This window comes from Lynx canadensis, chromosome A1 (genome assembly GCF_007474595.2).
Source record: "Lynx canadensis isolate LIC74 chromosome A1, mLynCan4.pri.v2, whole genome shotgun sequence".
Taxonomy (NCBI): domain Eukaryota; kingdom Metazoa; phylum Chordata; class Mammalia; order Carnivora; family Felidae; genus Lynx; species Lynx canadensis.
This window is the reverse complement of record NC_044303.2, coordinates 206751802-206769044: the sequence shown is the minus strand read 5'-3', so window position 1 is coordinate 206769044 and position 17243 is coordinate 206751802. Positions and strand designations below refer to the sequence as shown.

Below are 17243 nucleotides of genomic sequence, written 5' to 3'. Positions count from 1 at the left end.
TGGCTTCCCTTCCCAACATTCAGTCTTTCTTCTCCTCAGTAATATAACTCTAATTTTATTCAAAATGTCTATGCATCCAGTCAAAGGTGTGTGTGGCCATACGAATAAGAAAAGGTTAATGAGATGAAAGTGAGTGATGGGTCTTTTGAGAATTCTCCTTAAAAACAGAGAAAATGTCCATTTTTGGTCTTCTCCTTCCTACTCCTGCACAGCAATCTTGGACCATGACACAATTTAAGGATGGTGGAACAAGAGCAGGAAGGAGCCTCGGTCCTATCTGCAACGAGAGTTACCATACGAGCCCTAGGTTGGCAACCTCTGCATTTATTTTGTGAGATAGAGAAACAAAATTTTATCTTTAGCTAACACTGTTTTGAATTAAATCTGACTGAAAGCCCTTAAATTAAGAAGGATGCTTGGGGCACTTGTGTGGCTCGGTCGGCTAAGCATCTGACTTTGGCTCAGGTTATGATCTGACAATTTGTGGGTTCAAGCCCCATATCCAGCTCTCTGCTGTCAGCACAGAGCCTGCTTTGGATCCTCAATTTCTCTCTCTCTCTCTCTGCCCTTCCCCCTTTCACAGACACTCTCTCAAAATAAATAAACATTAAAAAAAAAAAAAAAAAGCAGCACCCTCAACTCTCCTCAGTTTATTCATTTAAAGGAAAGGCAGTTAGGGGCACCTGGCTGGCTAAGTCAGTGGAGAATGCAACTCTTGATCTTGGGATTGTGAGTTAGAGCTCCACATTGAAGTAGAGATTACTTTAAAAAAAAAAGAAAAGAAAAGAAAAGAAAAGAAAAGGCAGTTATAACAACAAAGAGGAGATAGCTATCTAGTCATGGCGGTCACAGGATTTTTCATTTTTTTCCTTCGTGCTCTCTACCCCAGCATGAAAAATAAACTGACAAAGGGGAATATATATGCATGAAGTCCATGTTCATACCACTTTCTCTATTCTAAGTTTTTGGAGTCACAACCTTGCCCTGTGGTTAGGGGGAAGAGGAAGGCTTTGAGATAATTGAGTCTGAAACCAATTATGGACAGGAATAAGTCTTCATAAACAAAACTAAAACTGTCTTGATAAACAAATGCCATGCAAACTTAGGGAACGGGGCTGAGAGATAATTAAGAAAGCTTGCTACCCAGTGGGGAAGAAATCAACAGAGCACAGGGGGTATCAGTTATGTGAAAAATTAATATGTTTCGTGTTTGTGCTTCAAGAAGCTCAGCTCCTCTATCAAACTGGTTACACGAGACTGGTTTTCCCAATTTCCAAATACAGTCCATAGAGTATCTCTCACCTACAGTCTTCTTCTGGAGACATGCAAATGCATTCAGATCCCAACTGTTTTTGTCCTGGTTGACAATGACCCTTTAATTTTGTCAAAACATCTGAAACAAAAGAAAAGGGGTAAAGGACAGTGCACAGCATGACTTCCAAGCGATACATTTGGATTTAGTAGAAAGGCAGTGGCCAAAAGTTCTCACTTATCTGTAGTTAGAGCATTCATTTTGCCTTTTCCAAATATGTTGTCATGAAATATTCCACCTAAAGGTCTTTTCTAGCTCTCATGAGCTGTCATTTTCCAACCTAAAATTGCTGTTAAGTACAGAGAACTGAAGAAAATGGAATTTGTGAAGTTTCTGTTCATTTGTTCTTCAAATATTGACTGGGAAACTACAATATTCTCAGCACTGTGTTATGTTCTGGAAATAGTGGACTGACTAAAATTTCACCCAGATTCTATGCTCACAGAGCTTATAGTTTTGTGAGGGCCGAGTGACATTAATCAAACACACCAATACAAATAGAATTGCTCATATTATTAGCATTATTAAAGAGAAAGCATATAATCAGGAAAACTGACGTAGTGAGGAAGGTTCAGAATGGCAAAATGGAAAGAAGAAAGGGAATGTGTTCACAGCAAAGGAAACATCAGGCATGGAAGTTCTACAAAGAGAGACAGCATGTGATTTTCCTGGAACTGAAAGAAGGCCAATGTGGTTGAAATGCAGAAAAACAAGAGCATGGAACAAGATGAGGCCAGAGAGGTGAGTGTGTACCAGGCTGTGCAGGGTCTTATAGAGCTTTTGAAAGATGTTTGCTTTTATTTTATAAACAAATGAAAAGTCTTTGGTGGTATAAGTCAGGGGTCGTATGACAAACTCAGGCCCGGATTCTGAAAAAGAAATGAATTGTGGCCTCTGTATGTGGAGAATGGATTTGAAGAGATATGGTGGCCAAGAAGGCTATGGGTAGACAGTCTATGAGGTTATTATAGTAGAGCAAGTGAAAGAGGATGGTAATTTGGACCAAAATGTTGAGTTGGAAATGGAGACAAGTAGGTAAACTTGTGACATATTTATCAGGATAGACGGATAAAATTGCCTAATGTAGGTACGTTATGAGAGCTGCAAAGTATGGTTTCTAGGTTTTTAGTTTGCATTAGATAATAGACATTGGTGCCTTAACTGTAATAGAAAATATTATAAGACGTTTAGTTTTAGGGAGGGGGGTAATGACTCAAGAGTTTCTCTCTGCATATGTTAAATTTATGGTGTCTTTAAGTCACTCAAACAAACTAGATCAAAATAGATACATACAAATGTGACTATTTGGGTTTAACTCAGTGGAGAAGTCTGTGCTAATGATTTAAATTTGTTATTATTCTACGAGGAATCATTGAAACCACAGGTGAGCTGTTGTGTGAAACAGACTTCCCAGGACTGAAACTGATCGGGCATCCACAGAACCACAATGGCTTCTGGAAGCAAGTAATTGTCAAAGGATGGCAGTAGGCAGCTATATCTAGATATCCTGCCACATTAGATGGCAGAACAGGAGCCCAAGCTCAAGGGTGCTTTCCTTTTTTTTAATGTTTATTTATTTTGAGAGAGAGAGAGAGAGAGAGAGAGAGAGACAGAATCCCAAGCAGGGTCCAGGTCCATTGTGGAGACCACAATCTGAGCCAGCATCAAGAGTAGGATGCTTAACCGACTAAGCCACCCAGGTGTCCCCTCATGGTGACTCCTTTTAGCCTACAAGGCAGAAGGTTTGGTAAGGGAAGGAGGTTTATGTTAGAGGCAAAAACAAAGATTATATTTTCCTTTCTTGCTGCTATTTCTGTTTCCTATGATCACTCTCTCACAGGAACCTCTGATGAAATTTGGCCCTTAACCTTCATGAACATGGAGATGTATAGTGGCTGGTAAGGCCTCAGATACGAAGCATTCCATTGACATGGGATTGTTTTTCTTTGCTTTGTTGTAGAGCTATACCTCTTTGCCCTTTGTAAATAAATCCACACTTAGGTCAGGGAAGGACCCCTAGCTATTCATTGTTCCCAGAGAGAATCAGCTTCCTAGTATTTGTCATTACTGATTTGAAGTTGCCACTGATCTCAGGCAAGGAGTCTTTGCTCCCTCAGCGTGTCAGGTTGAAGTCAGAACTGGCTCTCAGCTGCCTACAGCACCTGGAACAGTTTGTGAATGACATGGAAATGAGACACTGTGTGTGATCTTTGGAGTGCTGGGGTCAAGGGGAACTTGTGGAGGTGTCAATTTCTGAGAGGAGGAAAAAGTAATTGTAGAGGCACCTACCATGTCAATTCCTCAGGAAGCAAAAATCCTTTTTCACACTGAAAGAATTAAAAGCCTTTTCCCAACCAGGGATGGCCTGAAAGCCTCTTTATCTCACAGCTCTCCACACATTGAGAGGAAAGAGTGCCCAGTTTTATTGATGATTTTCTCTCTCTTTCTGACTTCCCTCATTGATCTTTTTGCCAATGTTGTTGGAGAGAAAATACACAAGATAGGATATTTATTTACTTTATCTAGATGTAGAACATTTCATTCTTTCTCAGATTAGATTATAATCTCAATTTCTTTTCCAAACACAGAGTCATGGGCGTGTATGTGTGTGTGTGTATGTGTGGACAGTGCTGTATGGAGAAGATGCTACCGAAGATACCCAGAGGATCTTAACCTTCTGAAGCCTGTGGTTCCCTCTGATATATATGATCAGGAGTTGAGTGAAATCAAGCCACAATATCAACCTCAAGTTCTCACAAATTTCCATGATCTCTCTCTTTTTTTTAAGTTTACTTATTTATTTTGAGAGGGAGAGAGACAAAACAGGGGAGGAGCAGAGAGAGAGAGAGAGAGAATCCCAAGTAGGATCTGTGCTGTGAGCCCAGAGGCCAAAGTGGGGCTTGATCTCACAACTGTGAGATCATGACCTGAGCCGAAATCAAGAGTCAGAGGTTCCACCGACTGAGCCACTTAGGTGCCGCCCATGATATCTCTTTATCAATAATTTTAAGTTTATTTAATAAGTTAACTTTCCCCCTTTTCTTCATTCATTATAATAGCCTAGAAGAGGATAAAGAAGGCCACATGGCAAAGAGCTTGGGGAATGAGTTCAACTGTAGCTCAATTCCTGTTGACTCAAACTGCCTGACCTCGGGTTTAATTTAGTCTCTCACTACCTTCTGCTTTTATGTAAGCAACATGGGCCTAATCATAGCTGATTTCATATATGTCTTCAAGGACCCTCTGAATAAAAATGAGACATTATTTGAACAATTGAAAAATTTGGAACATATGAATTAGTAGATGTCCTCAACTGTCTTCCAAATAACTGACTTGCCAGGCTAGGTTCCCCAGTCCCTCCATGGTAATTGCCTGTCTTCCAAGTTTATGGGTTCCTCTTGGTAGAGGAGGCAGTTAGATAGATAATGAGGAGGGACAAAGCAGAAAGTCACCCCTTAGGCATTAAAGCGGGGGTGGGAGGCCACTCGTTGCAGTAGGAAAATCCCCCACCAACAGCTAGGTGAGGCTTTGTTATATCCTCAGAAGACATTTCCCTCATTATATTAAAAAAGTTTTTTTTAACATTTATTTATTTTTGAGAGACAGAGCAAGAAAGAGCACGAGGGGCAAAGAGGTGGGGGGAGGGGTTGGACAAAGAATCCAAAGCAGGCTCCAGGCTCCGTGCTGACAGCTCAGAACTCCTGGAAGGCGAGATCATGACCTGGGCCGAAAGTCTACACTTAACCGGACTGAGCCACCCAGCCACCCGGACATTTCCCTCATTATAATATCATTTGCATTGCAGTTCTGAAAGGTCTTTGCCCCTAAAATCACCATGATAGCTGTGATCAATCCAAAAAAGGAAAGGAAAAGAGTGGAACCTGGATTCCTGAAAAAAGCAGGCTGCTTACCTCAGTGAATATTCCTCCCCTAATTACTCAAAATATAATAAAAGCTTGTAAACAGAAGAAATTTGGGGCATTTGCTCCCTGGAGCCTACCTGGTCTTCCTCTAAGAGTATCCTTTTGCTTTAATAAACTTTCCTGCTTGCACCACCTATCCGCGGTGTCTGTTCTGTCCTCTGATTCCTTCTGGCCCAGAGACCAAGAGACCTAGGGCCTCTTGCAATCTCTTTGGCAACACTGTCTTCCATAGCGTGACACTTCTGCAGCTACAGGCTTATCAGTGTTGTTTGTTTCCAGATCCACTTAGGCCAGTTGTTATTGTGATTGTGTAAGTTAATGAACTGTATCAAGTGATAAACTTTTTAAATAAAAAGTTGGGAATTTTGAACAATTAAAAATGATTTGCAAAAATTTTGCTTTGAGTTCACTGGGGATGTGACTACTGTAAAAGATTACTAAATACATATATTTCATATATAAAATTTATGTATATACATAAATTTAAAATCATTCTGTAGTCAATTTGTTTCAAAAGTGACTTTAACGTTTTATGTCTCTTCAAAACAACAGTTCTCAACTCTGCTAGCTCTGTTAGCAGAAGAAATCTTCTCTGTTAGCTAGAAGAAATCTTAAACAAACGCCAAATACTAGGCCCTCCCCAGCTCAGTGACATCAGAATTGGGGGAAGGAACCTAACCGGAGGTGTTTTTTAAAGAAGTGCCCCACCTGCAATTAAACATGGTTTTAGAGGAACTGATAGGGAATAACATAGGTAGTGAGTCATGTATTTGTTTTATTTGAGGAAGAAGTCTTGGAGCTGAAATCAGAAGACTAGAAAATAAGAGCTTGGGGGGCGCCTGGGTGGCTCAGTTGGTTAAGCGTCCATCTTCGGCTTAGGTCATGATCTTGCAGTTGGTGAGTTCAAGCCCCGCGTCGGGCTCTGTGCTGACAGCTCAGAGCCTGGAGAGCCTGCTTCAGATTCTGTGTCTCCCTCTCTCTCCTGCCCCTCCCGTGCTTGTGCTCTGTTCTTGCTCTCTCAGGAATAAATAAACATTAAAAAAATAAAAAAGAAATAAAAAGAAAATAAGAGCTTGGTCCTATGTCAGAAAATGGGTGGATAATCATGCATTTTTGTGTTTTAAGTTAAAATAAAATGCTTAGGTAATTAAAAAGTAGTGTGCACTACTTTTTTTTTTTTTTTAATTTTTTTTTTTTCAACGTTTATTTATTTTTGGGACAGAGAGAGACAGAGCATGAACGGGGGAGGGGCAGAGAGAGAGGGAGACACAGAATCGGAAACAGGCTCCAGGCTCTGAGCCATCAGCCCAGAGCCCGACGCGGGGCTCGAACTCACGGACCGTGAGACCGTGACCTGGCTGAAGTCGGACGCTTAACCGACTGCGCCACCCAGGCGCCCCAAGTGCACTACTTTTTTATGGCCCTCCACTTTAGCCAAATTTTCAGTTTACCATTAATTCTGATTTTGTTGGATGGCCGAGCTTGCATTCCCTCAAAATATTGAAACATTGTATTGGAAAAGAAAATCGACCTTGCTTTCTAAAATTTGAAGATATCTGCTTGACCAATAACTTGTTATCTGCTGCCTGATCTCATCACGACACAGGCTGAAATAGAAAACCTAGCCTGTCAGTGGAAACTTCTGCTTTCTTCTCCCAAAACATCCTCAAGAAATAGCACCCCTGTGGGTGCTATGCTACTACCAGTTTTGGGGGCACCATCTCAGCAGACGCTAGCATCCTGAGTGACACTCACCTTTTTCACAGGTGAGCGAGTTTGAAATGGGTGGTGTCCAGGAATCCCCACTGCATGTGTACTGTGATGGCCCAGCAACGGCAAAGCCTCTGGGACAGGTTAGCTCAATGGATTCACCGATTGCATATAATCTCTGAAATGGCGAGATGGTCAGAACTTCCTGCACAACTGGCTTGAGGCACTGTGTCCCTGCAGGCAGAGAAACATGTCAGATGTGCTTAGTGGAGCAGAACACTCAACGAATGTAAGCAAGAGGTGATCTTAGTGGGATTTACTGCATTGGTGCTGCTGTAATGCCATGTTTTGATCAGAAAACTGGGGGTTGGGGTGGGTGGAGGATCCAGGCTTCCCGAGAGAGTCCTCCACCGAGATGCTCCCGTTCGTTCAACTATCTGAGGTGCCCTTGCTAAGGAAGTGGCTCCAGAAACTTCCAACTTTCATTGCATTATTGGGACTTTCTCCTTTCAAAAAGTATTTCCCCCCCTTCTTCTCCCTAGCAGGGCCTCCCAAGAGGAAGTCACCACATTGTGGATGGCACAGAGGCAGACGTTCTGATTGACATTGGTTTCAACTCTCCCTAATAACCCTTTGGGGGTCCCTTTTTGAGCCTTGTGTGAATTTTGTTTTGACTTTACTGTAGCTTACAAATGGGTATGTGTGGAGCTTACAAACTCCTCCGCTCTTCCTCAGTAAAGGATGTGGATGGGCGCCAAAGAGAAAACTGCATTTCACATAAAATCGCATTTCTGATGCACAAAGAATAGGAGGAGTATCATCTTCCTGGGACTCATTCATTTGCATTAATTTGTACATCAGGCAAGGCAGATGCCTGTGGTTAGATGTAGTTAGAGGACTTCCTGGATTTCTTTGCAAGTGCATGCTTTGTAGTCCTGGGTCTATGAGGCCAATACACAGGGGCATGAGAAGTGAAATATGAAGATATTTTGGAACAGAATGTTAGCAGATGAATCCTATTTTCTGCTCACTAAACCTTTTCACCAGAGCTACTAAAAAAAATAGTATGATATACTGATCTCAGTGTGTGATTTTGCTCTAGCTATATGGGGCACGTTTATTCTTCAGAGCAGTCGCACAAAAAGTTTGGCCAGTACTCACGGTGGCATTCCACATCTCCCTGCCTCCAGGTCCTGTCTGGTAAGCATCTGAAGTACTGGTATCCAACAGCCATGAATCCAGAAAAGCACAAAATTTCAACTTCTTCCCCAACTGCGTACAGTTTCTTTTCATTCTAGAATTAAAATAGAAACCAGCCCATTATCAATGCCAGGGATGATACCTTTCAACACCTCAGGTCATCCTGGATTCTTTCCATTCCTTAACACCTGTATCTGCTCAGAGACAGTCCTCTCAATTTCTGCTTCTAGACATCCCTCAAAGTTTTCTCCTTTCCTTTGCATTGTATTACTTTTGAGTAAAAACTACTGACAGTGGAGATGAGGTCTGTAATAAAGAGCAAAACAGAAAAAAAGGTGAACTTATTCCTGGGAATGGAAACATACAATCTACTTTTATAAAAAGAGTCATTAGAACAATGAATCACTGTTTAAAGCCTTTGTGTGATTTTTAAAATTAGAATGTTGATCATTTTAACAGTTTTTGTAAGCAGCTAGAAAAAATAAGTCAAAAAGTATGTGGGTATCTGGATCTGACAAAATGGAATTTTGAGGATTATGTTCTAGGCCAGGGAATAGCAAATTTTGTTTATAAAGGGCCTCCAAAGTCAATTGCAGCCTATTTTGTTTGTTGCAACTACTCACCTCTGACATTGTTGCCACTATAGACCTATGTAAATAAACAAGTGTGGTTGTATTCCAATGAAACTTTGTTTAAAAAAAGAAAAGAGAAAAAAAACAGAACAGGAAACAGATGGCAGGCCAAATTGCGGCTGTGGGCCTTAGTCTGCTGACTCCTGTTTTAAAAGATTCATTCCCAAAGTGTGGTTCTGGAACTAGCAGCATCAGCACTTCCTGGGAACTCGTTAGATATGGCAGTTTTGGGCCCTGCCCCAGACCTATTGAATCAGAAACTCTAGGCGCAAGACCCAGCAACCTGTGTTTCAACAAGCCCTCCAGTGCACTCTTTTCTAAAGACTAATTGACATTGCCTCACTCCCAAATATTTCCTCCACTTAAAATCAACAGAAGACAAACGAACGCGGAAGGTATATTAGCCCAGACTATACTCTGTGGATATTTGTTTGCTGGCATTGGAGAATTGAGGATTATTGATCTTTGATCATAAATATGATACATTTGGAAAAAGATTAATTTAAAGGCTTTACTGAGTTGAAGAAAGCTAAAACAATTTTTTTTTAAAGTCAAAATTAATTAGGGAACATGCCTTCTGTGATCAATTTTAAATATTACATGTTTCTAATTTATATCTAAAGCCACAGACCTATCTGAAAAATATATTTAGTTATTTTTAATCATACAAACATTGTAGCTCAGTAATAAAGATAAAATTAAAAGGCATTAAAACTGTATTGACTGCTTAAGAATTCTACAGGTTTCTAACCTAAGGCATTATAGACTCCACATCTCCTGTGACTAGTTTGTCTCTCTGAAAACGTGTGTTAGGTAGAGAATTACTCTCCTCAGATTCAGGAATAAACAGTTAGATCTTATTTGTACATTTCTTACAGGTCATCTGAACCTATATATTGTGGTCACATTCCACTTTCTATTCACATAAGTGGACCATGAGTTTAGGAATTAGTGGTGCCAGGGAAACTGCTGTCCTTTGGTCTAACAACCAAGTATGAAGACCTCTCCAGGGAATTTAAGACGGAGGAGTAGTAGAGCGTTTCTAAGTATTCATTTTTAAGTCAACAGAAGATGATTAAACTGAGAACAATAACCCTACATAAAAGAAAACACATACTTTTTAAGTTCTATTTTTTGGAATTTTTAAAAATGATTCATTTTTTTTTTTACTGTATTAATTATTTACTGTTATGTAAAAATTACCTCCAATCTTAGTGACTTAAAACAATATACATTGTAACTTTTGTGGGTCAGGAATATGAGCATGATTTAGCTAGGCCTTCTGCTTCAGAGTCTCTCATAAGTATGTAATCAAGCTGTCAATGTGGCTATGGTCTCATCTGAAGGACCGTCTGGGTAAGGGTTCACTCATATGGTTGTTGGCAGGATTCAGTTTCTCAAGCGTTGTTGAGAAAGTCTTATTTCCTTGTTGGTTATTAGCCAGAGGCCAACCTCAGGCCACATGGGCTTCTCAATAGGGTAGCTCACAACAGAGCAGCCTGCTTCATCAGAGGAAGAATGAAAGAAAAATGCAAAGAAAGGCTACAAACAAGAAGGAAGTCACAGGCTTTTGTAGCAGACTCTTAGAAGTGACATTCCATCACTTTCCCCATAAACTTTTCATTAGAAATAAATCATTAGGTCCAGCTCACACTCAAGGGGAGAGGATTACACAAGGGCACAAATACCAGAAAGTGGGGATCATTGGAAGCCAAAAAATGATTCATTTTTGAGAGAGTGAGAGAGAGTGCAAGCCGGGGTTGTGGGGGGGCGGGCAGAGAGAGAGGGAGACAGAGGATCCAAAAAGGGCTCTGCACTGAGAGTGGAGAGCCCAGTGCGAGGCTCAAACTCACAAACCATGAGATCGTGACCTGTGATGAAATCAACGGTCAGATGCTTAACCAACTGAACCACCCAGGAGCCCCATAAGTTCTATTTTTTGAACTCCAAACTTGAAGTGGAGGTCAGGATGCTTACCCGGATAAATCCATTTTCTGGAGGCACTGGCTGAGGACACCCAGAATCTGATTCTGTCTCAGGGAGGTCTACTTCTTTCACTTCTTCGTCATCGCTGATACATGGCTGTCCACTAAAAGGGAAAAATAAATATGTGCGCATATGTATATGTGAAGGTGCATGAATATTTATAAAGAAAGCATTGGAGAGAAATGGGTACGCCAGATCCACGAATACCTTGCTAATACACTGTGTTGGAATAGGTAAAACACGGCTTATTTCTTTACTTAGCAGTAGGAAAATACACCTTCCCCGGCACCCAGCCTTACGTGTTCTCCATGATGGAAAATGTGCAGTGTTCCTCTTGCCGTCTTTCCCCCTCACAGGGTTTCCCTCCTTGCTGGGGGGCAGGGTTGTTGCACTGCCGGGTTCTCGATCTCTTATAAGTAGCATCGCACGTGCTCCAGGGAGACCAGCAGCTCCAATTCCCATCCACGGCATCTGGAACACAGGCAACCCACCCACCCATCCAGGCGAGGCTGAGAGAACCGGGGCTGTGAGGCCAGGCCAACTCGGTCTCCTCACTTTTTAGCTGTGTGATTCTTTGAGGAATATCACAGGGTTATCATGAGGATGAAAGGAAACTACCTATGAGAGGGCCTGACACCTTGCCTGATTTCCCTTTCCTGTTCCCATAGCCTGAATGAAATGGCAACAATTATGAATCATTTTCAACTATCAGCACCGTATCACACACATATGTATATGCATACGGATATGTATACATATGAACTTCTTCTGAACAGAATATGTATCACATTACTTTTTTAAAGGTCATTGAATATATTCTCACCCCCATGACACATCCCCTTGCTAAGGAGCATTAGAGATAGCCAAACTTAGTCCTGAATGAAAACTTTGGTTGTTGGCTTAATTTACCTCTTGTTACAAAGCCGTTGTCACTCTACGTTATAACATTCTACTGTTATAACAGCAGTATCACATATTTTATTTTATAGTATAGTTTATTATTTTATTTTATATTATAGGCATTGAGCTGCAATATAAATATAAATATATAAATATCAATATATGTATATGTACGTGTATAAAATCTTCAGGTACATGCTGGCATTGCCCCCATTTTATGGATGAATGGATTGGGGCATTGAGGGGCTAGGGGGCTTTCCCAAAGTTACATAGCTGGTGGTTACAGCCAAGACTTGGTCATACCAGGGCTGTTTGACAAAAGTCAAACTCTAACTTTTTACAAACTTACCTTCCTTGCGAGTTTGGATAAGGTGGAAACTGTTAATAGACATTTGGTTTTATTTGACCAACCCAGAATACCTTTTGGAGGAGAAAAGGGGCCTACCCCCCAGTATGTTATGCGACACTTACTGGATTTATAATCCGGGGAGCGTCTCTCACAGTTCTCTCCGTACGTGCCGCTCTGGCACACACACAGACATTCGGTCCCTGAGAGTGTGGGGCGGCCATTATTAGGGCATGGAGCACACCGGCAAGGGTCAAACTTGGCTGCGTATTCTCGAAAAGCTTTCCTGAGGTTGTTCCGTCTTGTCACCGCACAGGGGATGTTTCTCACCAAGTCGGTGATGGGAGCAAGCTAAGGGCAGAAGGTAGAGAGGAGGTCCAGTTCATCACATCCCTGTGGCACATGTTGCCATCCCTGCTCAGTTCTCACGGACTGAGAGGAAAGGTCTGGAAAATCCTACACTTCAAGGGATTATTGTAGAATATAGCACATCTGCCTGTTGAACCAGCGGAGAAAAACCCTCTCTGTGAGGTTGGGGATCCTTTTCTTTCCCTTCTCTAGTGGGTAGAGCAGCTCTCTGCAGGGTTAGAAGGCAGAAGCTCTCTGGGTTCTCTTGTCCCTGATATGATGTCTCTGGAGCTCACTTTCCCTGGAATCCTATTATGAAGGAAGCCTCACAGGCAGTGTTGTCACATTACGTCACATTATTTAGGAAGCACCAATTGCATGCATCAAGGCTCTGAGAGAGGTGACCGCGAGTTGGGCAGCTCATGAATGCTCTGTTGAAACCTCATTAGGTTTGATTCAAGCAGAAAAATCCAGAGAGGGTGAGGAGAGGCTGTCTGTGTTCTTGTTTGCCAGTGGCAGGATTGGCGCTTGGCAGAACCCCATGACAAAATATGGAGCAGGAAAAATGAACTCGGCCATGGGATGAATGGAAGAATTACAGTAACAAATAATGGAGCTAACACAAAATCAGAGCTCATTTTATTAACATTTTAAAACCTCAAAGGAATGACAATCTTGTGCAGTGGATAACTCACAGCTGCCCAGCCTGGCGGCCAGATCTCACTTTCCCACCACAGCCTATAGAGCTCAAAGTATCTTCACGTTGCGGGTTAATTATTTTACTTTCATAACGATAGAACTCCTTTATCCCCATTTAAATGAAATGAGCAGAACAGCTTCTTTGAGGGCTTTAAAAACTGTGCTTGTGTTTTAGTCAAAACTGGTTCCAAATGGCATATGACTGATATGTGGGCAAAGTATTCCCTACATAATAAAAGTCACCTTTTCATGTAATCACAGCAAATATAGGACAGGTCATTGTAATCCACGGTGATAGAAACAGAAAGCCAAGTGGATCTAAGATCCCATTTATCCCACAGAGCTATAAGTGAAGACTTAGGAGTGCTCATTGAATAAAAAGCTGCAAGAAAAGTACACAAAGCAGATTGATTGTATACTCGGGGAGCTGAAGGCACTACTTAAGGCAAGTTTGAACAATTGTATTCACCAAATTCCCCTTCCTGGTATTTTATATGTGCTAGGAATTCTAAATACTGTACTGGAGGATGCTCGTTTCAAAAGCAAAAGCAATCGACGTGTAATCTAACGTTTTTTAAAAAGTACATTGTGCACGTATACTAAAGAAAGACATTTCCTTTATCATCTGCGAGGAAAATCGAAAAGGAATTGTGTGGTGCACGATTTGCTAGAGGACTACTTTAGCTTTCTTACCCATAATATTTTTTACTCTTACCTCAAAGTCGATCACAGCAGGATTTTCCTTCACAGATTCTAACCACTCAGCAAATACCTTCTCGTCAGGACTGGAGTTCCCTCTCTCCCACACCAACTTGGCTGCGTACTCACTTCTCCCACCTCGAATCAGGGAGATGCATTTCTCTGCTCCCTGCAAAACCGAGCCTGCAAGGTGTTTCGAGAAAATTACTCATTTAATTTTACTGCAGATTCAAACTTTAAAGAAAAGTCTATTTGCACAGGAGCAGAAGTAGATGGTAGTCATGCGGCCCCACTAAATAAGCTGGTGAGAGGGCACCTGGGTGGTTCAGTCAGTTAAGCATCTGACTCTTGGTTTGGGCTCAGGTCATGGTCTCACGTTCGTGAGTTTGAGCCCTGCGTTGGGCTCCAGGCAGAGTCTGCTTGGGATTCTCTCTCTCCCTTTCTGAACTCTGCCCCTCCCCTGCTCGTTCTCTCTCTGTCTCTGTCTCTGTCTCTCTCTCTCTCTCTCTCTCTCTCTCTCGTTCCCCCCCCAAATAAATAAATAAACTTAAAAAAAAAAAGCTAGTGAAAAGCAAGAGAACACTCCTCAGCCCTACAGGCAGTTTAATAATAGAAAGGATAACAATGTTAGCCGTTACCATTTATGAAGCAACTTGTATATTGCAGGCACTGTGCACATATTGTCTTAAGTAATTCTCACAACAATGTTGAGAAGTAGGTATTGTTATAAACACAGACATTGAAGCTAGAAGTAATTTAGCCTGGAACACACATAGAGTTACTGGGAGTGGGGTAGGGGTGGGAAGCCGATGTACTAACCTGCCCAGGTGCAGACTACTTTGCTCCCTGCCCTTTGATGCCAAACCTCCCACGTTTGACTTATATTAGCATATGTCTTGGGCCTTCAGAATAACATAAGTCACATGGTTTCTGATATCCAATCAGGAGACTTCCAATTACATTAAAAGTTGATAGAATGCTTTTAAGCTTAGAGACAGGTGCAAAAGCACAACTAACCAACGAGAAAGAAAAAGTTAAACCTCAAATTAAGAGCTGGCACAGTGTTTCTTTAGAAGCAATGATATTTAATGTACACAACACAGATCTTTTACACAAATTTTCAAAAACAAGTCCTGTGAACTAATGGGGTCTTTAACTAATAAGGGTAGGATCTGAGGAATAGGAAGGTGTAGGGAGAAATAAAAGCAAATGAAAAGGAGGCCGGTGATATGGGTGACAGTTAATGGCATTAATTTGGTGTTTATTGTGAAGTACCAGTAAGGATTAGCTATGCTTCCACTGTTGAGAAATTCTAGGGGTGCCTGGGTGGGGCAGTCAGCTAAGTGTCTGACTCTTGGTTTTGGCTCAGGTCATGATCTTTCGGCTTCTTAGTTTCAAGCCCCACATCAGGAGCCTACTTGGGATTCTCTCTCTCCTCTCTCTCTGCCCCTCCCCCACTTGCACTGTCTCTGTCTTTCTCAAAATAAATAAATTAAAAAAAGAGTCTAGAATGATCAGAACAATGGGTGAAATACTCTTTCTGTGAAGAAAATAATATGATCCTTTTCAAAGGTTGCATAAGATAACACAGGGACATGAGAAGAACATTTTAGAGATTTTTGTATTTATTTTTCATATAAATATAGAGAGAAATTAGCATCTGCCAATATATTATATACGGATTGACAGTAGCTCTGACAAGCTAGTTCACATTTGGATTGATACTATGTATTTCATGAATGGATTGACATTAGTTAAGTGTTAAATATGATAAACATAGCATCCTGAAGAAGGAGTGAGCATTAAGTCCGTTTACTACTAGTCTGAATAGAACTAACTGTTATAAGCGAACAAGTGATTTAAACAGATTCCAGGAAGAGGGGCACCTGGGTGACTCAGTCGGTTAAGTCTCTGACTTAGGCTCAGGTCATGATCTCGTGGTTTGTGAGTTTGAGCCCCGTGTTGTGCTCCGTGCTGACAACTAAAAGCCTGGAGCCTGGTTAGGATTCTGTGCCTCCCCCCTCTCCCTGTCCCTCCCCTGCTCACACTCTGTCTTCCTCTCCTTCAAAAATAAATGAACATTAAAAAATGCTTAAAAAGATTCCAGGAGGAAAATGCAGATTGAAGATGATACCAATCTTGCAAACATAAACAAAACAATTAGTAGAAGGAAGAACAGATATTTCTTTAAAAAAACTTTTTTTTTTTTTTAACATTTATTCATTTTTGAGAGATGGAGACAGAGCATGAGTGGAGGAGGGGCAGAGAGAGGGGCAGACACAGAATCTGAAGAAGGCTCCAGGCTCTGAGCTGTCAGCACAGAGCCCAATGCGGGGCTTAAACTCACAAACTGTGAAATCATGACATGAGCTGAAGTCAGACGCTTAACAGACTGAGCCACCCAGGCACTCCATGGAAGAACAGATATTTCTTTCTTTTTTTTTTTTTTTTTAATTTTTTTTTTCAACGTTTATTTATTTTTTGGGGACACAGAGAGACAGAGCATGAACGGGGGAGGGGCAGAGAGAGAGGGAGACACAGAATCGGAAACAGGCTCCAGGCTCTGAGCCATCAGCCCAGAGCCTGACGCGGGGCTCGAACTCACGGACCGCGAGATCGTGACCTGGCTGAAGTCGGACGCCCAACCGACTGCGCCACCCAGGCGCCCCAGAACAGATATTTCTTATACAAGCTTCTCATAAGCTACAATATGAGAGTGACACCAAAGCTGCCCAAAACATATCAAAAATTTCAAAGAGTTTTTAATGAAACATTGATTCATCATTACATTCATTCATCACTCGATGTGAGTGAGACAATGAAATACATTCTGTTTATTTCATATAGGCTATCTTTTAACATTTTCTCTTTTCTACATTTGTATATATTTTGTGTGCATAATATATTTTTAGATAAATATATAAAATTTGTTAGTATTCTTTTAGTAAGTATATTAGGGATATATAGTAAAAAAAATTAATGAGATGATTACAGATTCAAAAAGTTTGGAGTCCAGTGATTTAATCAGATGAGCTCAGGTTTTGGAATAGACAAATTATGTTTTTGTGTGTGCTTTACTCTGTTTTTTTTTTTTTTTGAGAGAGAGAGAGAGAGAGAACAAGTGAGTGAGCGTCAAAGAGAAAGAAAGAAAGAGAGAGAGAGAGAGAGAAGTGGGACTCACCCAAAGCAGGGCTTGTGTTTACCCGAAGCAGGCAGGGCTTGAGCTCGCAAACCATGAGATCGATCATGACCTGAGCTGAAGTCAGATGCTTAACATCTGAGCCACCCAGGCACTATGTGTACGTAACTCTCAAATGTGCTTTGATTTTTGGCAAATTGTCATCACGATCAACACGTATTTGTGGAGAATCTGCTATATGCCATGCACTAAAGACTGAGAGAAATGCACAATATGCCTTTTGTATTTGAAGGACTTAGACTCTCTATGAGGAGACAAAATAGGTACATAAAAATACTAGCAGAACTAT

The 17243-nt window shown here is 41.2% G+C and overlaps 1 protein-coding gene across 2 annotated transcripts in view; it reads right to left on the bottom strand.

Annotated features, from left to right (window-relative positions):
* C6 (complement C6) overlaps window positions 1-17243 on the bottom strand; it is a 64753-nt gene that overhangs the window by 7328 nt on the left and 40182 nt on the right. For both annotated transcript variants that reach the window (XM_030330637.1, XM_030330628.1), the window contains exons 10-16: window positions 13772-13938; window positions 12135-12360; window positions 11063-11234; window positions 10755-10866; window positions 8107-8239; window positions 6991-7179; window positions 1303-1393 (exon numbers count right to left, since the gene is read on the bottom strand). In XM_030330637.1, the coding sequence (XP_030186497.1) occupies window positions 1303-1393; window positions 6991-7179; window positions 8107-8239; window positions 10755-10866; window positions 11063-11234; window positions 12135-12360; window positions 13772-13938 (1090 nt within the window). The remainder of the gene's footprint in view (window positions 1-1302; window positions 1394-6990; window positions 7180-8106; window positions 8240-10754; window positions 10867-11062; window positions 11235-12134; window positions 12361-13771; window positions 13939-17243) is intronic.